General features: G+C 35.8%; 2 protein-coding genes across 3 annotated transcripts; both read left to right on the top strand.

Moving 5' to 3' along the window:
• The first annotated feature begins 172 nt into the window (after nt 1–172).
• Nucleotides 173–4,632, top strand: LOC104724578 (phragmoplastin DRP1A). 2 transcript variants are annotated; one of them, XM_010443091.3, is made up of 17 exons: nt 241–447; nt 531–665; nt 1,011–1,074; nt 1,160–1,267; nt 1,361–1,462; nt 1,560–1,610; nt 1,732–1,793; nt 1,959–2,049; nt 2,145–2,209; nt 2,422–2,616; nt 2,867–2,986; nt 3,058–3,128; nt 3,282–3,507; nt 3,618–3,668; nt 3,745–3,973; nt 4,057–4,196; nt 4,284–4,632. In XM_010443091.3, the coding sequence occupies exons 2-17, from the start codon at nt 537–539 to the stop codon at nt 4,410–4,412; spliced, it is 1,833 nt and encodes a 610-aa protein (XP_010441393.1). In that variant the 5' UTR covers nt 241–447; nt 531–536; the 3' UTR covers nt 4,413–4,632. The 2 variants fall into 2 exon arrangements, with proteins under 2 accessions (XP_010441392.1, XP_010441393.1); XM_010443090.3 differs by having other exon boundaries at nt 173–665.
• A 1,397-nt stretch (nt 4,633–6,029) lies between these two features.
• Nucleotides 6,030–7,780, top strand: LOC147934668 (uncharacterized). Its single transcript, XM_087472735.1, has 3 exons — nt 6,030–6,161; nt 6,916–7,344; nt 7,697–7,780. The coding sequence occupies exons 1-3, from the start codon at nt 6,030–6,032 to the stop codon at nt 7,778–7,780; spliced, it is 645 nt and encodes a 214-aa protein (XP_087328861.1).
• The last annotated feature ends 13,792 nt before the right edge of the window (nt 7,781–21,572 follow it).

The raw sequence follows: 21,572 nt of genomic DNA, 5'->3' as shown, positions 1-21,572 counted from the left end.
CGTTAAGAATTCCTCAGCTCTAAATGATGTAACATCACTTTTTCCACCAAAATTCCTCAAAACTAATGTTACCATTTACATGAGTTTTTTACCAAAAAAACAGAAAAAGAAAAAACTGACTTAGGGAGGGAGAAATCCATCTAATAAACATCTCGTCGTTTTCAAATATCGTAATAAACACCACGCCGTTTCACTTGTTATCAGGAAAAAAAGGAAGACAGATGAAAGAACCCTGCACTTGCTTATTTTATATAAACCGCTTTCATCCCTTTTACTTTTCCGAAGGCAAAAAAAAAAAAAAACAAAACAACAAACACACTTTTGCAAATTCATTCATCGATTCAAATTCAAAACCTCTCACCTCTCTCTCTCTCTCTGGTTCGAATAGCTCACCGTCGCATCGGCATCGCAGATCTGTACTTGTCGTCGTCGATTTTCCCGTCGGAGGTATCAGATCTCGTCGATCTTCCCTAGTTGCTACTGTATTTTGGGTTTCTCATCTCTTTTTGATATTGGGAAACGAGGAGTAGAGAACGATGGAGAATCTGATCTCTCTGGTTAACAAGATACAGAGAGCTTGCACGGCTCTCGGAGACCATGGAGACTCCAGCGCTCTACCTACTCTTTGGGAGTCCTTGCCTGCGATTGCCGTCGTTGGTGGTCAGGTTTGCATCTCGATCTCCCTCCCTTCCTTCCGTTATATGCTTGAAGATCTATATGTTGAGTTGGGGAATTCGAGTTAAAACTTCGTTATTTTTGCCTGTCAACACTCGGATCGTGAGGAATTAGAGTTGAATAGCTTTGCGAGCAATTGGTATTGAGGAATGTGGACTTGGCTTTGACTTCGATATTCTCAGTCACTAGTTGGTCTTAAATCATTTAAGCTACGATTGTTGTGGAGAGGGGTTTCTTCTATACGATTGCGTTGATTTGTTTTGTTTTATGATAATTCTAGCAAGTGTACTTTGATAAACCTATGCGGCCTTAAGTCTGTGTTGTTGTTTTGACAGAGCTCAGGGAAGTCTTCAGTCCTGGAGAGCATCGTGGGAAAGGACTTTTTACCCCGTGGATCTGGTAATCACACCTCTTCCATAGTGATAAATTGAAATTGCTTATTCCGTTAGTCATGAAAATGTGCATTCGCGGGAACTTTTTGTAGGTATTGTTACTCGAAGGCCCCTTGTCTTACAGTTGCAAAAGATTGATGATGGAACCCGGGAGTATGCAGAGTTTCTTCACCTCCCGAGGAAAAGATTTACTGATTTTGGTGGGTTCCGGTTGTCTCATTTGCGTTTCAAGTCTCACCTTCTCCTCTATTGCATATTTCATTGATTATTTCTTACTCTAATCACCTCTCTAGCTGCTGTGAGGAAGGAGATCCAAGATGAGACTGACAGAGAGACTGGACGCAGCAAGTCTATTTCTAGTGTTCCCATTCAGCTTAGCATATACTCTCCCAATGGTTAGGACCACTCAAAATCTCTTCCTAATTGTATTTGCTTTTAATTTTGCATGACATTTCATTCTCTAACTTTTTATCCTCTTTGCTATGTTTGCAGTTGTCAACTTGACACTGATAGATCTTCCAGGGCTTACAAAAGTTGCTGTTGGTAAGTTACATTAAATGTTATCCGTGCTTTAACAGAAGTTTAGGTCTATTCTCTATCGCTGGAGCAATGGGGCAGTAGACTTTATTCTTAACCACACACATATTTCTTTTGGTTGATGTAGACGGACAATCTGAAAGTATAGTGAAGGACATTGAAAACATGGTTAGGGACTACATTGAAAAGGTAACTGGAAATCCTTACTTCTAGACCCTTTAATGTTTTACCGACAGCTATCACCAGTTTAAATTAGGTTTGGTAATATATAAGTACTCGCTATATTGTTTTTGTTTCCGTATAGCAAATGAGTTGACAATATTCTCTTTTTTGTTTAATCAAAATTCCTTACAGCCCAACTGCATCATTTTGGCTATTTCACCTGCAAACCAAGATCTTGCTACCTCAGATGCAATTAAAATTTCCCGTGAGGTTGATCCGTCGGGTGAGCATTTTACAAACCACTTAGTTTTCCACCAAAGAGACCTAACACATTATGCTGCCACCCGATGTCTCTTATACTTTTTGTGATCTTTACAGGGGAGAGAACATTTGGTGTCTTGACAAAGATTGATCTTATGGACAAGGGGACTGATGCAGTGGAAGTAAGTTGAATTCCCGGTTTATTAAATAGTTGTACTGTAGCTGAAATTACTGTGAATACAATGCGTTGGAAATGCACAATGATATATTTTTGTAATTAGTCTATGATATGATGTTGGAGTTACCACATACTACTTAGTATCATAATACATATGTTTCCTCATTAATGTTTATTGTGTGCCCTGTTACTTACTCAATGATATTTTTTGCTCAGATTCTGGAAGGGAGATCTTTTAAACTTAAATATCCATGGGTTGGTGTGGTCAACCGTTCCCAAGCAGATATTAACAAGAATGTCGACATGATTGCAGCTCGAAAAAGAGAGAGGGAATACTTTTCCAATACTACCGAGTATAGGCACCTTGCTCATAAAATGGGTTCCGAGCATTTGGCAAAGATGCTCTCCAAGGTAAATGCTTTCACGAGGATAGGGTTTAGATCTCTTCACCATGGTCTCTATAATAAGTAAGTTTGCCTTCTGAATTAGGACTGGTAAATAGCAGTGTCAGGGCAAGTGTTTTTACAACAGTCCTGTAGCCGAGATAGCTAGAAAATATATATAAGTGTCACAAGAACCTACTAGGAAACTAGGAAGTTTGGCTCTCCATATATAACCATTAGCTCTGAGACTAACTGCAATGTTTTTTGTTATTGCACAGCATCTAGAACATGTGATCAAATCGAGAATTCCAAGCATTCAGTCTAATATTAACAAGACAGTGTTACAGCTGGAAACTGAGCTAAGTCGCCTTGGAAAGCCTATTGCAGCTGATGCAGGGGTAAGATTGTGTATTCTTTTGTCTTCGATTGTATTGTTAGTTACTATGATTTATCTACTGTTTTGGTTCAGGGGAAATTGTACTCAATAATGGAGATATGTCGGCTTTTTGATCAAATATTCAAGGAACATCTTGATGGAGTGTACGTTTTTACTCTTGTATCAAATTGATTAATGCCGCAAATGTTTAAGATTAAACCATGAGTTGTAATAGCATCTGAGTTTTTATTCGAATCTTGACCAAACTGAAACAACAAAAGAATATTGTAATTATGAGCCTATGGTTGATTACGCAGGCGTGCTGGTGGTGAAAAGGTGTATAACGTGTTTGATAACCAGCTTCCTGCGGCTCTGAAGAGACTCCAGTTTGACAAACAGCTAGCGATGGACAACATCCGGAAGCTGGTCACTGAGGCTGATGGTTACCAGCCTCACTTGATTGCTCCAGAGCAAGGTTACCGTCGCCTCATTGAGTCTTCTATTGTCTCCATCAGAGGCCCTGCTGAAGCATCTGTTGACACCGTATGAACTGTTTACTTTCATTTCTATACGAAATGCATCAAAAACCGAATAAAATTAAAACAATAAGCGTCTTTCCTGTTTTGTTTATTTTCCTATGGTTTAAATATTAGGTTCATGCCATCCTGAAGGATCTGGTTCACAAGTCTGTGAATGAGACTGTGGTACGTTCTTTTCTATATATATCTCCAACAACTTAGTACTTTTCTACACTGTTATAGACGGTTTGAACATGTGCAGGAGCTAAAGCAATACCCAGCTCTGAGAGTGGAGGTGACAAACGCGGCCATAGAGTCGCTGGATAAAATGCGGGAAGGAAGCAAGAAAGCAACCCTACAGCTGGTTGACATGGAGTGCAGTTACCTCACTGTTGATTTCTTCAGGAAACTTCCCCAGGATGTTGAGAAGGGTGGTAACCCCACACACTCCATTTTTGACCGCTACAATGATTCCTATCTCAGACGAATCGGTAAGTTTAAACCATATAAATATGTAATTATCTGGTGCGGTATATATTACGATATCTCACACACCTTTCACATTTGGCGACAGGATCCAATGTTTTGTCTTACGTGAACATGGTCTGTGCTGGCCTGCGGAATTCAATCCCTAAGTCCATCGTCTACTGCCAAGTAAGAGAAGCCAAGCGCAGCCTCCTCGACCATTTCTTTGCCGAGCTCGGTACCATGGATGTAAGTTCTTTCTTACCTTTTTGTCTTAACATAAAGAAATGTATTTCGGGTAAACACTGAGTGTACAAAGCTGGTGAATTCCAACAGATGAAGAGGCTCTCATCGCTATTGAACGAAGATCCAGCAATCATGGAGAGACGCAGTGCCATCTCTAAGCGGCTGGAGTTGTACCGAGCTGCCCAGTCCGAGATCGACGCTGTCGCTTGGTCCAAGTGAATCCAGCATCACATACTGTCTGTTTTACTCGGTTCTGGTCGGTGTGGCTCAGACCCGGAACAGGAATTTAGGTTCTGTAATTTTTATAAGATGAACTTCCCGATACCTACTGCAGTATCGCTTTATAACATCAAAATGTTTGCCCTGCCTCTTTGTTTTTTATCCATGACCCGATATGTTATGTAGATCGTTTTATAAAATCCACTCTGTTTTTTGTCCATTCCCCGATATGCTTGAGCTTGACATATCGATCTTGTTTGTTATGTATTATTTGGTGTGATAACTTTTCCTTCGCCGGGAATCTTGGTTCGAAGCACATAATTGAGTTTACTACAGTAATATCTGGTTAGAAAGGAATGGAGAAAATGCTATCAAACTGTTGATGTAATAAAGGATAAAGAAAGAAATTACAAAAATATGCGTAAAATAAAATATTGCTTTCACTTATGGATAATAAACTCTTTGCACAAGGAGCCGAGGATCTCTAATTTTTTCGTAGCTTGTACCTTAATGTCTTCACCATTAGTCATTTTCTTCAACAAGAAGCTAATGGTGGTGAAGTTATTGGGCAAGTGTAATTGCAAATGGTGATGGTAGAAACAATAGTATTGGTGGAGGTAAAGATATAATAAGCTCATAATGCAGTGGAGAAGCGGCCATGCGTGGAGGCATTTGCGAGTTCGGTTATGAAGAAATGCGTTTGTTCTAGTGTTCAAAAACTGGCTTTCGTCAAATATGTGGCTTGAATATCATGACTTGTTGTGTGTAGGAATGGGGATGTTTTGAAGACTTTGATGAAAGATTGTAACGAGGAGATGTAAATGGACGTCGCCTCTCTTTTGGAGACAGGAGGAATAAGTACCACAATGTGGTATAACCACTTAGGAGGTTTTTAGGATCAATACTAAGTATTTAGGAAGTATTTGGGAATGATTATGTAAGGCTATAAAAAGATCTTTATACAAAAGAATAAGCTTTATTATTGAAACACTAAAAAGATTACAAGGACTCTTAAGACTCTTACTTAAACTCACTCACTCAAGCTTGAATGAAACTCTTCACCAAGCCTTAGTATTTATAGTACAAGTCTTAGAGAATCTTACATAGAATATTCCTTAAGATATTTCTATATTTTATTTTACAACCTCTACAATGGATATGAAACACATTGGTGTAAGACTGTAAAGTGGGTTTAACATTTTTGGCCTCTACAATGGATGTTTTTACAGACTTTAATTTGTGTGTAAGACTGTAAAGTGGTGCACCCTCCTTGTTGGATAAGCTTTGAAGCTTGAAGCCCAAGATATCATTAACAAGTCAGTTAGTGACAAGATATGCTAAAAGGAAAAGTTCTAATTACATTAGGACTAGGAAAAAGAAGTTTTCTGTTCATGTTAGGATTAGTAAAGGAATTCTAGTTCTATAAATATGATTGTTGAGTTGTGACAATCATACAAGAGAGATTATAGAGCTTTGTGTGTTTAGTTTTGAGAGAGATATTTTCTAAACATTAATAAAGAGCGTTATTCTTTATGCATAAAGCTAATTTTCTTGTCTAATATTTGGTATCAGAGCATCAGGTTTAAGCAGTCAGAGTTGTAGATTCGATCTTAAAAGATGGGAGAAATCACAGCGTCATCACGTTCAAAGGAGTTGGACAAGGTTGTCTCCATTCAATGTCCATTACTTACCTCCACAAGTTACACATTATGGTCTATGAGGATGAAGATCATGCTGCAGATTCATAAAGTATGAGAAACAATCGAACCAGGTTCAGCCAACCTTGACAAGAACGATGTTGCCGTAGCATTGTTATTCCAATCTATTCAGAAACTCTTATATTGCAAGTTGGTGATTTGGCTTCTCCGAAAGATATTTGGAATTCAATAAAGTCAAGGAATCTAGGATTGGATCATGTCAAGGAAAACAATTACAGACTCTCATGTCTGTATTTGAGAAGCTAAGGATTGCGGATTCAGACAAGGTCGATAACTTTGCAGGAAAATTATCCGAGAGAGGAACAAAGGCAGCATCACTTGGATAATCAGTTGAAGAACCTAAGATGGTGAAAAAGTTCGTAAACAGTCTACCTTGAAGTAAATTTATTCATCTTGTTGCTTCTCTCGAACAAGTATTCGATCTCAACAGTATAAGCTTTGAAGACATAGTAGGAAGACTCAAGGCCTACAAAGAAATAATACTTGGCGAAGACAAGCAGGAGGATATGGAAGGTAGACTAATGTTCTCTAGCTCCAAACAATAGACGAGTGATAATATTAGTTATAATAACTTTCGAGGAAGAGGATGCAGAAAAGGAGGAAGATGTTACAGAGGAAGAGGCAGAGACAAAGGCAGGCGTAGATACAATTCACAAGAACGATCAAACTATCACACTGATCAGAATCAAACGCAAGAAAAGAAAGATAAATTAAATGTTTGTTTCCGATGTGACAAACCCGATCATTATGCTTCAAAATGCCCAGAGAGTGTACAAAAACTGTAGGAATCAAACAAGATTAAGATAGAGGAGACAAAGACAGCTGCTCAAAGTCTCTATATGCATGAACTTGTATTCTTAAACGAAGACATAATCATACCAAAGAACTACAACAAAGAAGATGGTATGTGGTATCTTGAAAATGGGTCGAGTAATCATATGACTGGACGGCAGGAGTGTTTCTCAAAGCTTAACGAGAACATAAGAGGAAAAGTGAAGTTTGGAGGTGGATCATGTGTGGAGATAGAAGGAAAAAGATCAATTCTGTTTGAAAGCAAGAATGGTGAACAAATTCTTGTTTCAGACATTCACTATATCCCTGCACTTAAGAGCAATATCCTAAGTCTAGGAAAGGCTATTGAAGTAGGATGTGATGTACGAATGAGATGTGACTACTTGACAGTTCATGATTTAAGCGAGGGACTTTTGGTGAAGGTAATGCGATCATCAAACCGACTATACAAAATTAATCTCAAGATTAGAAAACCAATCTGTCTACAATCACAGTTAGAGGAGAACACATGGAAGTGGCATGCAAGGTTGGGACATATAAGTTTAAAAAAAATCAAATCAATGTCTCAATCGAGGAAGGTTCAGGGTTTGCCAGAAGTAAAAGAAGAGAAAACTTTGTGTGAATCTTGCTTAGTAGGCAAACAAGTGCGTCAAGCCTTCCCAAAAGCAACAGCATACCGTGCGTCTAAGCCATTAGAACTTCTCCACGCTGACCTATGCGAACCAATATCGCCAGCTACTCTTTCTCATAACAAATATATTTTTTTTATTGTAGATGATTTCTCAAGATACATGTGGGCTATCTTACAAAAGGAGAAGAGTGAAGCATTTAAAAGGTTCAAGTGTGTTATGGAGATAGATCTTGGGAAATAAATCATCACTCTCAGAACTGGTAGAGGTGGAGAGTTCACTTAGTTTTGTGAAGCTAATGGCATCAAGAGGAATCTGATGGCTCCATACACGCCACAACTGAATGGAGTTGTTGAAAGAAGGAACATAACGTTGATGGAGATGACGCAATGCATGCTTAAAGCTATGAGAATACCAAGTTACCTTTGGGGGGGAAGGAGTACGTCATGCCACATATGTGATTAATCGAGTGCCTACAAAATTACTTGATAACATGACACCATACGAGTTTCTACGAGGAAGAAAACCAAACATAGATCATCTGAGAGTGTTTGGATGTGTAGCTTACTCTAAGATTGACGCTGCGAATCTTAAGAAGCTTGATGATAGGTCACATACCTTAGTACACCTTGGCATTGAGCCTGGTTCCAAAGCTTATCGGTTGTACAAACTATACGAGAGTTGTAGTAAGTCGTGATGTGGTGTTTAATGAACCAACAAAGTGTAGCTGGAATGAAGTTTCAGATGGATCAAGGAGAGATCCAGAGATGTTTCACATGAGATGGGGAGAGATTGGAGATGTTGGATAAGGACCTGTAGCAAGTGTAATGCCCGCAAACTGGAATTCCAGTTTAGGGGGTGCATCGATCGATGCAGGCTGTGCATCGATCAATTCATAGTTCGTCTTATGTGGAACGACTAAAGTGAAACGCGTGTTTGGCTGCATTTTTGGGTACGGAAACCTAAGGGCTCGAGTATTTAAGCCAAAATCAATGCCACCTTCTCTTTTTTTTATTCACTGTGTTGTTCTTGAGTGTGAGAAAAGAATAAGAAGGTTTCCTTTGAGGTTTTGTGAGTTTTTGTTGTCGTTCTTGAGAGTTTTCTTCTGTGGGAGTGAAGATTCATGATTCTAGAGTGGAAAAGAATGCATGAAAGCCATGATTCAAATCAGTTTGCTAAGGTGGATGCTAAGTTGGATACAGTGGACAATCTTGTGGAAAAGAAGTATGTCCAATTTGTTGCCGAGGTTGAGACATCAGAGCCAGAAACTACAGAAGAGGATGTCAACTATGTGTATGGAGGCAGAGGATGCAGTAGAGGAGGAAGAGGTTACAGATGAAGAGGAAGAGGCAGAGACAGAGGCAGGCGTAGATACAATTCACAAGAACGATCAAACTATCACACTGATCAGAATCAAACGCAAGAGAAGAAAGATAAATTAAATGTTTGTTTCCGATGTGACAAACCCGATCACTATGCTTCAAAATGCCCAGAGAGAGTACAAAAACTGCAGGAATCAAACAAGATTAAGATAAAGGAGACAAAGACAGCTGCTCAAAGTCTCTATATGCATGAACTTGTATTCTTAAACAAAGACAAAATCATACCAAAGAACTACAACAAAGAAGATGGTATGTGGTATCTTGACACTGGGTCGAGTAATCATATGACTGGACTGAAGGAGTGTTTCTCAAAGCTTAACGAGAACATAAGAGGAAAAGTGAAGTTTGGAGATGGATCATGTGTGGAGATAGAAGGAAAAGGATCAATTTTGTTTGAAAGCAAGAATGGTGAACTAATTCTTGTTTCAGACATTCATTATATCCCTGCACTTAAGAGAGATATCCTAAGTCTAGGAAAGGCTACTGAAGTAGGATGTGATGTACGAATGAGATGTGACTACTTGACAGTTCATGATTTAAGCGAGGGACTTTTGGTGAAGGTAATGCGATCATCAAACCGACTGTACAAAATTAATCTCAAGATTAGAAAACCAATCTGTCTACAATCATAGTTAGAGGAGAACACATGGAAGTGGCATGCAAGGTTGGGACATATAAGTTTAAAAAAAATCAAATCAATGTCTCAATCGAGGAAAGTTCAGGGTTTGCCAGAAGTAAGAGAAGAGAAAAATTTGTGTGAATCTTGCTTAGTAGGCAAACAAGTGCGTCAAGCCTTCCCAAAAGCAACAGCATACCGTGCGTCTAAGCCATTAGAACTTCTCCACGCTGACCTATGCGAACCAATATCGCCAGCTACTCTTTCTCATAACAAATATATATTTTTTATTGTAGATGATTTCTCAAGATACATGTGGGCTATCTTACAAAAGGAGAAGAGTGAAGCATTTGAAAGGTTCAAGGGGTTCAAGTGTGTGATGGAGATAGATCTTGGGAAAGAAATCATCACTCTCAGAACTGGTAGAGGTGGAGAGTTCACTTAGTTTTGTGAAGCTAATGGCATCAAGAGGAATTTGATGGCTCCATACACGCCACAACTGAATGGAGTTGTTGAAAGAAGGAACATAACGTTGATGGAGATGACGCAATGCATGCTTAAAGCTATGAGAGTACCAAGTTACCTTTGGGGGGGAAGGAGTACGTCATGCCACATATGTGATTAATCGAGTGCCTACAAAATTACTTGATAACATGACACCATACGAGTTTCTACGAGGAAGAAAACCAAACATAGATCATCTGAGAGTGTTTGGATGTGTAGCTTACTCTAAGATTGACGCTGCGAATCTTAAGAAGCTTGATGATAGGTCACAGACCTTAGTACACCTTGGAATTGAGCCTGGTTCCAAATCTTATCCGTTGTACAATCCTACTATACGGGGAGTTGCAGTAAGTCGTGATGTGGTGTTTGATGAACCAACAAAGTGGAGCTGGAATGAAGTTTCAGATGGATCAAGGAGAGATCCAGAGATGTTTCACATGAGATGAGGAGAGATTGAAGATGTTGGGGAAGGACCTGTAGCAAGTGTAACTGATGTGCTTAAATTGTAATACCCTAATGGTACTAACAGCCTTGCAGTTGTAATACTCTAGGGGTCAAATCCACAGAGACTCTAGATCACACAATAGACTTATTAATCTTTTCATTATGCTAAATCAAAATATTAATTTGAAAACTATGTTGAAACAGAATTAAAAAATGTTGTAAATTCAGGGAATTAAAAAGCTAGGCCTAGAGAATTTCTCAGGAAATTACAGAATATTAAATCAATAATTTAATAGGGTTCAAGTAATTTAAAATCAGATCTAGAACTCTAAACTCTTATGTAAAATAAATAAGTTCTCACTGCAAATATTATCTAAATTTAAAACCAGAAAATCCAAATCTCTTTGTAAACTTCTAGGTAAATAAATCAGCTTTTAAAAACAAGTTTAGATTGTTCACAAAATCACTAAATCAAATCTCTTTGCAAGAAGTAATTTTGCTCATAAAAAGGTTTTATCAAGAAAATCAATTATATTCTCATATCAATTTATTTTCCTAAGGTATTAATTATAGGTGATCAATCAATAATTAATATGAAAAACAACCTAAGATGAAAATCAAAGAAGATAATGAACCCTAAAAATAACAGGTCTACTAAACCATAAAACCTATGAAAAACCATGAACCTAACAAGCAAACTACTCAGACATATTTAATGAAGAACAAAACATCTTTTCTGAATAATAAGCAATAGATATCAAAATAAGAAGGGAGTTTAAGAATCCCGATTTAGGGGGTGCATCGATCGATGCAGGCTGTGCATCGATCAATGCATGGTTCGTCTTATGCAGAATGACTAAAGTGAAACGCGTGTTTGGCTGCATTTTTGGGTTTGGAAACCTAAGGGGTCGAGTATTTAAGCCAAAATGAATGCCACCTTCTCTTTTTTAGTCACTTGGTCGTTTTTGAGTGTGAGAAAAGAAGAAGAAGGTTTTCTTTGAGGTTTTGTGAGTTTTTGTTGCCGTTCTTGAGAGTTTTCTTCTGTGGGAGTGAATATCCATGATTCTAGAGCGAAAAAGGGTGCATGAAAGCCATGATTCAAATCAGTTTGTTAAGGTGAATGCTAAGTTGGATACAGTGGACAATCTTCTTGTGGAAAAGAAGTCTGTCCAATTTGCTGCCGAGGTTGAGACTTCAGAGCCAGAAACTACAGAAGAGGATGTCAACTATATGTATGGAGTTGGGTATCAGGGATAGAAGTTCGGTAATCAGCAAGGCAACAAGCCTTACACTGGGAATTCTTCAGGCTATACTCCTAAGCTGAATTACCAAAAGCAACAGCAGAACAGTAGTTTTACCAGGACTTACGGTAATTCTTCTTATCAATCTCCTCCTCCACAGATTTTTGAGAGTCGAATGGAGGCCATGCTTGAAGAGATTCTTCAAGGTCAAGAGAAGTTGACAGTGGACTTCAATGGAAAGATTGACTATGTCTACATGGAGCTGACCGGGAAGATCGATGCATTAAACAATCATGTCAAGAAGCTGGAGAATCAAGTTATTCAGACTGTTGGCTCTGTTAAACGACAAGAGGGTTTTCTTCCTGAAAGAACTGACTCAAACCCCAAGCATGCTTGCAATGCAATTTTGGTGAAGGAAGGAGACAATAATGACACTACGGTTGCAGAGCCTGCATCGATCAATGCCACCCAAGAGCATCGATCGAAACAACCACCATCCGACATTGATCGACACAAACATTGCATAGCTCGACACCCCCCCCCCCCCCACGAACAGCACCGATTTCTCTTCAAGATTCATCAGTTGTTGCAAAAAAAGCCTACAAGCCTAAGGTTCCTTTTACTAAGCCTAGGAGGTCTAAACAGGAGATGGAAGAAGCTAGATGCAAGACTATGATGGATAAGGTGATGATATAGATGCATTTGATTTATGCAGTCAAGTTTTCTCCTGGGATTAAGCGGTATGTGAAGAGAATTGTTACTAATGGTTTGAGTTCTGAGGAAGGAGCTTTGCTAACCAAGGACATTGGAGCAATTCTATTGAACCAGCCTCCACAGAGGAAGAAGGAAAAGAAGCAGGAAGTGGGTGTCACTAAGAAAGTGAGTGCGATGATTCAGAGTAGGATTGCAGAGAAATTACGAGATCCTGGAAGCTTCGTACTTGATTGGTCTATCTCAACAGGAAGGTTTCCTCACTCTCTTTGCAATCTTGGTTCTAGTATCAACTTGATGCCACATTCTGTTGTTGTGAGACTTGGAGTGGCGGACTTTAAGCCAACTAAGATCTCTCTTATCTTAGCTGATCGATCCCAAAAAATTCATGATGGTGTCTTAGAGGATATTCCAATTAAGATTGGAGATTTCAAGATTCCCACTGAGTTTGTGGTGCTAAAGTATGACAAAGAGCCTAATGATCCTCACATCTTAGGACGCTCATTCTCGGTTACATCTGGTGCTATCATTGATGTTAAGAAGGGACACATAGCATTGAATGTGGATTATTTGGTTATGAACTTTGAGATGGACATGCTGAGGAGGGCTCCCACTATAAATGGTCAGAAATTTTCTATGGAGATTGCTTCTGATGATGATCCGATCATAGAGCTTCATGGAGACAATATTGTTGGGTATGTCAAAGAGTTGGAGCTGTTGAGGAAGTGAGCAAGCAAGCTGTTAAGCTTGAGGATTGGAGTGGAGATAATCTAATCAGTACTAGAGACCATGATGAGGTTCTGATCCATGACAAGTCGCTGGAAGAGACGTTCTTGTAATGGAAACACGTATTGATGAGATAAGCTGCAAAGAAGATGCTGAAGCACGAGCTGAAGAGTCTGCATCGATTAATGCAGTTGTTGCATCGATCGACAAACCTTCACGAGTCAGCCTGGATTTGGTTAAAACTGAAAATTCTCGAATGATTCCTTAGCTGAAAGTTCTAGACTGATTGTGAAGCTGAAATCTCACCACTCCACACTCCAAAATCTCAGATAAGGCCAAGGTACGCATCTCCTTCTCCTAAACCTTCTCCTTTCATCAATAAGACTTTCAAAGGTACAAAAACTGTTTTGCAGTTATCCAAGCCGCGCGATTATCGTCGAGCACTTTTTTCTTCTATTGATAATTTTGCAGGAAATAAAAGAAGACTGCCCGTACTTAAGCACCACCCTGGTCCATCCCCCCCCCCCCCCCACACATCCTTGGCAGGTCTCTCTAATTCTTATACACCACCTTGGATGATGAGACATTCCTCTTGGAGGCGTTCACTACCATGTTCTGATCCACCAGACGCCTGAGCTCCAACACAGTCAAGCTAATGAATAAAAACAAGCGCTTAGTGGGAGGTAACCCACTCATAGATTTTTCTTTTCCACTTTGAGTAATTTTTTTTTTTTTTTGCTTTGAGTCAATTTGAATTTGTGTTGAATTATGAACTTCTATTTATTATGTTGCGTTTAATCTTTTGTTTGAGTGATTCTTAGCAGTGCTAATATCCAAGGATTGATAGGAACACAATTTATTCTACATCCGTAGAGTGCATCGGTCGACATAGAACAACAAGATTGGTAATATGATTTTGGTTCACAATTTCAATACTTATTCGTTTTTGTTTATTTTTCTTCGCCAATCATAGGTTTGATAACATTGGGGGCAATGTTGTTTAAGTCTGGGAAGGCAGTTACTAACTACGTTTTTGTTTTTGAGAGTCAGTCCAAAAATTGTTTTATTGAGTCAAAATTTTTGTTGGGAACTATTATTTTTCTTTTTAGTGTACTGTCTTGATTGATTAATGCTGCAAATTTAGTCCATAATCTGACTAATAAAAAATCCAAAGGCCAGCTAGTGAACCAGAGACATCCGAATTTCCAACAGAATCCACAAAAGCCTGAGCTAATTTATACACTCTTTATTTTACCTCATCAAAGAGACTAATCTTCATAGGGCTTGACTCCTCGTTCATACCTGACAAGTAAGATTTCAGAAAAAAAAAATTTGGTATTCATCTCCCTTATTCAAGTTTGAAAGATTTTTTTTGAGAGCTTTGTTTAAAATTAAAAAAAGAATGAGATGATTTTGATCAGTTTAGAGGGATATGTAAATTATTTGCGACCTCATTATTCTGCTATTGAGTCAAATGATCACACAAAGCTTGGAAGCGAGGGGTAGGTAAATTACCGATGACCCCACTATTTGCCTACACTGTTGATAAAAAAAAGATAAGAAAAATAAAAGAGAAATACCCTAAAATAGCACTAAAACAAGTTTTATGGACAACTATAGAACACATTTCATAAATTTCCAAAAATAGCACTATTTAACACATTAAAATATTTAAAATTAATTTTTAGAATTTTTTTTGTAGGTTTGGGTTCTCAATTTCACATTTAGGGTATAGTTTTGAGGTATAGGGTTTAGTATCTTGAATTTAGAATTTAATTTTGAAAGATTAATTGGTGCTTTTTTTGGAATTTTAGAGATGTTGTGCTAAGTTTGGAAAAAAACTTATTTTGGTGCTATTTTTGAGAATCTCCCAAAATAAAATAAAAAAAGCTCAAAGGAAGATAAGAATAGAATAAGTCTAGGGGAGAGAAAGAGTACAACATGTTGTAAAGATATTGTCTAATATGGTATTGTACGGGAATGAGTCTAGAAAGTTCTGATCAAATTGATGAGTCCCAGCGATGAAAGCTTAATAGAGGAAGTTGTGAAATCTGGTTTGAATTTGGAATGCTACGAATGTCTATGGAGAAGTACATGGTGGTTCGATTTGAATTTGTCTGCTAAGCATATGGATTATAGTTTCCATAATTTGGATGATCATGGCATTATTTTAAAAAGAAAAGGAGTTTCCGCGTTTTCAAACCTTTTCCACAAATTAAAATTTTGATTTGTTTGAGAGCAAGCAAAAGCTAAGTCTGGGAGAATTGATATATCATGGTTTTTATATGTGTTTTAGTCATGATATAAGTTTTATTTATAGAGTCTTTTGGATGTTCATAGATTCTTTTTGAACCTTTGCAGGTTTAGGTACGTATTGGACTTAATTGTAGATTTTGGAGCATTTTGGAGCATCGGGAGGAACAATGTCGAGGAAACGAACTCAAAAGCAAATTGGTGTAGTGCATCGATCGATGCAGACCCTGTGTCGAGCGACACGTCATTCTGACGGCAATTAAAAATACCATCTTTTTGAAGTTCAGAAGATTTCCAAATTCGGCCCAGAAGTTTTCTTTATTTGCAATTAAGGTCTAATACGTGTTTTACCGTATATATAGAACTTTTAGGTCGTTGTTTAGACCTAAGTTTTATTTTCTGCAACATTAGAGATAGAGATATTGAGAGCTTTTGGGAGAGAAGGATCTGAATTCATATGTAGAGAGAAGATTTATAAACTCCTTATTTTCTCTTTTAATTTCTATTGCAATTTATTCATAAAGATGTTTTGTTCTTCTATGATTATGTCTGAGTAGTTTGCTTGGTATGTTAAGGGTTTGCATAGGGTTTTTATGGTTTATTAGATATGTTGATTCTTCAGGATTCATTATCTTATGTGATCTTCATCTTTGGTTGTTCTTCATAGTAATTCTTGACTAATGACCTAGAATTAATAACCTAGGAAATAAATTGATATAAGAATATAATTGATTTACCTATAAAAAATTTTGATGAGCAAAATTACTTTTCTGCAAATCTGCAAAGAGATTTGATTTAGTAATTTTGTGAACAATCTAAACTTGTTTTCAAAGCTGGTTTTTAACTTGAATTTTACAAATTAAAGAGATTTGAATTTTCGGGTTTTAAACTTAGATAATACTTGCAATGAGAACTGATTTATTTTACAATTGAGTTTAGATTTCTAGATCTAATTTTAATTGACTGAATCTTATTTAATTGATTGATTTAATATCCAATAATTTCCTGAGAATTTCTCTAAACATAGCGTTTTTAATCATAACACTTTTTAATTATGTTCTTGCATTGCTTTTAAATTACAATTTTTATTTAGCATAATTAAAAGATTAATAAGTCTATTGTGTGAGCCTAGAGTCCTTGTAGATTTGATCCCTAAGTACTACAGTGATCTCTTAATTTGAGATAGTAGCTCTAGGGTAAATTTGAGCATATTAGAAGTTCACCAATCACTTGGTGTATGCAGAAACAGGACACGGTTGCACTATCTTCATGCGAAGCAGAGTTTATGGCTGCAATGGAAGCTGCGTAGCAAGCCATATGGCTGCAGGATCTTTTAAGTGAAGTCACCGGATGGAAGACAGAGAAAATTTTCATTAACGTCGATAGCAAGTCAGCAATTGCTATCACCAAGAACCCTGTGTTTTATGGCAGAAGCAAACACATTCACAAGAGGTATCATTTTATACGAGAATGTATTGAATGGGAGCTGGACAGAAGGCTGGCAATTTTGACCAAGGCATTGGCTCGGATCAGATTCATTGAAATGAGAAGCTTGCTCAGTGTTCATGACATGACAAAGAGTAATTCAAAGCTTAAGGGGGGGGGGATTGTTGGAGAAGTTTTGATGCTTGAAACCCAAGATATCATTAACAAGTCGGTTAATGAAAAGATAGGCTAAAAATAAAATTTCTAGTTACATTAGTACTAGGTAAAAGAAGTTTTCTATTCATGATAGGATTCGTAAAGGAATTCTAGTTCTGTAAATATGGTTATTGAGTTATGACAATCATACAAGAGAGATTAGAGAGCTTTGTGTGTTTAGTTTAGATAGATATATTTTCTAAACATTAATAAAGAGAGTTATTTTTATACACAAAGCTATGTTTCTACTCTAATACTCCTTTAGATGTGTTGGTCGAGTGCATCATAAGGAGGAGATGTAAATGGATGTTTTTTGCCCTCTACAATGGATATGAAACACATTGGTTATGGTTATCCACAAGTTTCGGGTTGGTATATGCAGCAGAAAGGATTGGAAGGCCTGTTCAGGCAACATCCGATGATGACAATTGTAGAGTTGGTGGGAAGACAAAATTTGGGTATGATGAGATTGGAATCTAAAGAGATGCAGATATGGCAAAACAAAAAGCAATCACAACAAGGCTGGAGTGGACTATGTATGTATTATCACTAGTAGCGAGGCATTCTTTTTGCAATATATATTTGTCAAATTTCTAGTAAACATTAAATATTTTTGTTAATTTGTTTCCTTTTCATAAAACTAGGTATTAGTCCACACCATGAGTGGTTGAATGCATAATAATTTTTATTATGTTTCTGAAATTTTGTCAAAATAAAATATTGTTCTTTAATTTTTTATAAACAATAATCAAAGAATGATTTTTGTTTTTTTTTCTACTAAAATATAAATCTCAATTTTTTTATAGAAATGATGTGCAAGTTAAACCCTACACTTGTGTCAACATTTTTTTGTATGGTTATTTATTATACCGAAATTAACAAATACTAAAAAAGAATTATTACAAATTGATATATATATATATATATATAATAATATAGAAATTTTAAAAATTTCCTAATATGAGTGAATCTATGTTTATCATGTTTTATAGTGGTTAATAACTGATTTGAAGATTTTTTCTTAATGTCATTGTAAAATTTAGTAACTACATATAAAATTATTATGTATAAAATATTTCTCATTTCAAAGTTTAAAGCAATATATATATATATATGACTATAAGTTTAGCTAACCAAAATAATTAAAAAATATTAAAATTTAACCAAAAACATTTTTTCTTGAAAGATAAATAAGTTAGTAGGAGGAATGAATTAATATAAAATTGTTGGATAGGAGTTACATTTGAGTTCAATGTAGAGTTAAATGGAGTTACATGCCTTTAAAAGTGAATTAATTATAAATAAACATTTTAATTTGCTATAACTTAAAATAAAAGGAATACCAAGTGACCCAATCAAAATTCACATGATTTGGTTGTTTGTTGATATAAACTCAACACTCACACATAATATTTCAAAATGAAAAATATTATTTTTGAAGTGACAAACTAAATTAGTTTTCTTATAAACTTATATGAACTTTAATCTCAAGAATTTTTAAAACCCCAAGGATAACTTATATCTTTTTGGTTTTTTTTTTCACTCATCAATTTAATTTATAGTGCTAGATTTCGTATTAATGGTTTCATCTTTAGAGAATTTAGTTAAATGATATTTTTAAAATTATATTACTTTTTTATATTTCACTTCCACTTAAATATGATTTCTTTTTAGGATCATTTTTCATTTTGATTAAAACACAAAGACCAAATTTTTAATTATGTACTTTTGTTTTAAAAAACTTCAAATCATAAATAAAATAAATATTATATTGATCTACCATCTGGCTCTGGTCTACCATCTGGGTCTACTGTACCATCTGACTCTGGTCTACCATCTGGGTCTAGTGTACCATATGAGTTTGGTGTATCATATGAATCTTGTGTATCATTTGGGTCTAGTATACTATCTAGGTTTGGTGTACCATGTGAGTTTAGTATACCATATGGGTTTGGTTTACCATCCTAGTTTGGTGTACCATCCTAGTTTGGTGTACCATCTAATTAAATTTTCAAAATTAAATCATACACTAAATACTAAACCCTAGTCCTTCAAAATTATATCATAAATATAAAGTAGAGAAATCAAACATAAAAAAAATCTAAATATTAATATAAAATATTTTAATGTGTAGAATACTTTTATTTTAGTGTATCATCTGGATCGGGTGTATCATTGGGCTTTAGTGTACTATCTGGGTTTGGTGTATCATCTACTTAAATTTTCAAAATGAAACCATACACTCTGAAAGCTAAACTCTATCCCTTCAAAACTATATCCTAAATGTAAAATATGGAATACAAACCTAAAAAAATTCTAAAAGATAATTTAAAATATTGTAACGTGTCAAATAATTTATAGCCACTAATCCTACCCCTAAAAACTATATCCTAAATTTAATATTGTCAACCCAAACCTAACAAAATAAATTCTACATCCTTAAAAACAATTTTTGTGTTTGTAGTACTTTTTAAAAATAAAAGTTATGTGATTTTTTTGAAAAATAATTAAAACATTTGTGTTTGTTTTGTTTTTATTTGTATACACAATTTCACACAAAAAAAAAGTAATTAAAACCCATAAACAAAATAAAATATCAGGCTCAGGCCCAATAACAATTTTGTTTTGTTTTATTTGCATACACAATTTCACACAAAAATGATATTAAAACAAAAAGGAGTATAAAGGTATATTACTAAAGGTCTCTCTAATAGAAATCTGTAGTCCTGGGCAAACGGTGAACTCGGGTTTTTCGGGTCGGGTCTTTCGGTTTTGGCAAAATTCGGGTTTGAAAAAATCTGACCGAATTAAACCGAAATAGATTTCGGTTTGGATCGGTCGGTACTCGGGTTAAACGGGTCGGTTATTGATTTTTATATGTCTTCCGTAAGTAACCGATAGTTTTCATATTTCGGGTTATTTCACCCGAAATTACCTAATAAAAAGCAAAACAAGCACAAATACGAGACAATTCATTGTCTTACATCTGGTAACCATTACAGACCATTACATAAGCTGCTGAGCTAGCATTGCATCAAGTTTAAGCTAGCAAAGTACCAAAAAATCATTACATAACCATGAAACACTTAAGTAGTTAAGCAAAGTTGTTTCTCATTAGTTGTTACACCACAACATGCAACTCCACATCCAAAAGTAGTCAAAAGAGCAGCTTACACCACAACATGCAACTCTTATGTGGTCTTGGTGGCTTAGCAGAAGCAGATGCTGGTGCTTTACGCGTCTTTCCAGTTTCAACCTCTTCAGTAACCTCAGGTTCAAGCAGCGGGTCTTTCTCATGGTGTTCTTCAGACATCTACAAAAGTTACACAAAACTGGGTTATCACAAATATAATAGACAAAGACATAACAAGCAACACAAGAATAATACAAAAATAAGACATAACAATCAACACAAGACTAATACAAAAACAACACAACTATAATACACATACAAGACACGACAATAATGGTTTTGTATGTGTATTATAGTTGTGTTGTTTTTGTATTAGGGGGAGGTATTGGTTTAGGATTTAGAAAGAATTTTAATGACTTTATGTTTTTGCTGATTGTTAGAATCATAGAAAATTGAAAGTTAAAAATAAAGGATTCTAAGAGATTGTTTAGGAAGTTTTTTAAAATCTTGATGATTTGTTTTTTCTAATCTTGTAAAATCTTTCTATTTGATGAAAGAGTTTTCATGACTTTTGTTATGAAGGAAATGATATAAAATCCTAAACCAATAACATAAAATTTGAATTCATTAACAATCCAAGATTCTTTTGTTTTACTTGAATAACATAAAACTTTTAATGACTTTATAAAACTCTTAATCCAATAACACTAGATTTATCAAGATTTTAGATAACTTTTTACAAATCCACAACCAATAACACCAATTTTTTAAAGAGTTTTTAAAAGTCTTGATTGAATAACAACATATTTTACCTAACTTTTAAAGTCATTAAAATTCTTTCTAAATTCCAAACCAATACCTCCCCCTTAGTCTTGTGTTGCCGTGGCAAAGAGTAATCAAAGTACCTCATGGCAAAGAGTAATGACAATAATATTGTCTATATAATACACATACAAGACACGACAATAATCAAAGTACAAAACGTTTGACATATCTCTGATTTTGAAGTTTAGAAACTCTAAAATAAACCCTAACACTAAATTGCTACACTTATACAGCTACACAATACAAGGAGCATAAACAAATTACAAAACAATAAGAAGAATCGATCAACTCTCATTTGGAAGTTTGAAAACAATCCTTAAAACCTAAAATGCTACAATAGATACTAGTACTAATACTAATAGATACACATAAACAAATAAGAACAGTAAACAAAGCACAAAACCCAGATGAAGTCATCTTAATTTCAGATTTTGAAGTTTAAACCCTTAACCCTAAAGTTCTCTAAATCGATTTGGAGAATTTTAGGGTTAAGGGTTAAAACTTCAAAATCTGAGCTGATAAAGACTAAGAAAGAAATTATACAG

The sequence above is a fragment of the Camelina sativa genome, chromosome 11, assembly GCF_030686135.1.
Source record: "Camelina sativa cultivar CO46 ecotype springtype chromosome 11, ASM3068613v1".
Classification (NCBI taxonomy): Eukaryota; Viridiplantae; Streptophyta; class Magnoliopsida; order Brassicales; family Brassicaceae; genus Camelina; species Camelina sativa.
The sequence above is the reverse complement of the archived record's forward strand: the minus strand, read 5'-3'. Positions and strand labels throughout refer to the sequence as shown.

Excerpts from the sequence above, each read along its gene's own strand:
- LOC147934668 (XM_087472735.1), top strand. The coding sequence starts at position 6,030 with ATGGGAGAAATCACAGCGTCATCACGTTCAAAGGAGTTGGACAAGGTT. Across the intron at positions 6,162-6,915 it reads TCATGCTGCAGATTCATAAA|GAATCAAACAAGATTAAGAT; the intron begins GTATGAGAAACA and ends CAAAAACTGTAG. Across the intron at positions 7,345-7,696 it reads GCGAGGGACTTTTGGTGAAG|ATGATTTCTCAAGATACATG; the intron begins GTAATGCGATCA and ends TTTTTATTGTAG.
- LOC104724578 (XM_010443090.3), top strand. The coding sequence starts at position 537 with ATGGAGAATCTGATCTCTCTGGTTAACAAGATACAGAGAGCTTGCACG. Across the intron at positions 1,611-1,731 it reads GCTTACAAAAGTTGCTGTTG|ACGGACAATCTGAAAGTATA; the intron begins GTAAGTTACATT and ends TGGTTGATGTAG. Across the intron at positions 2,617-2,866 it reads TGGCAAAGATGCTCTCCAAG|CATCTAGAACATGTGATCAA; the intron begins GTAAATGCTTTC and ends GTTATTGCACAG.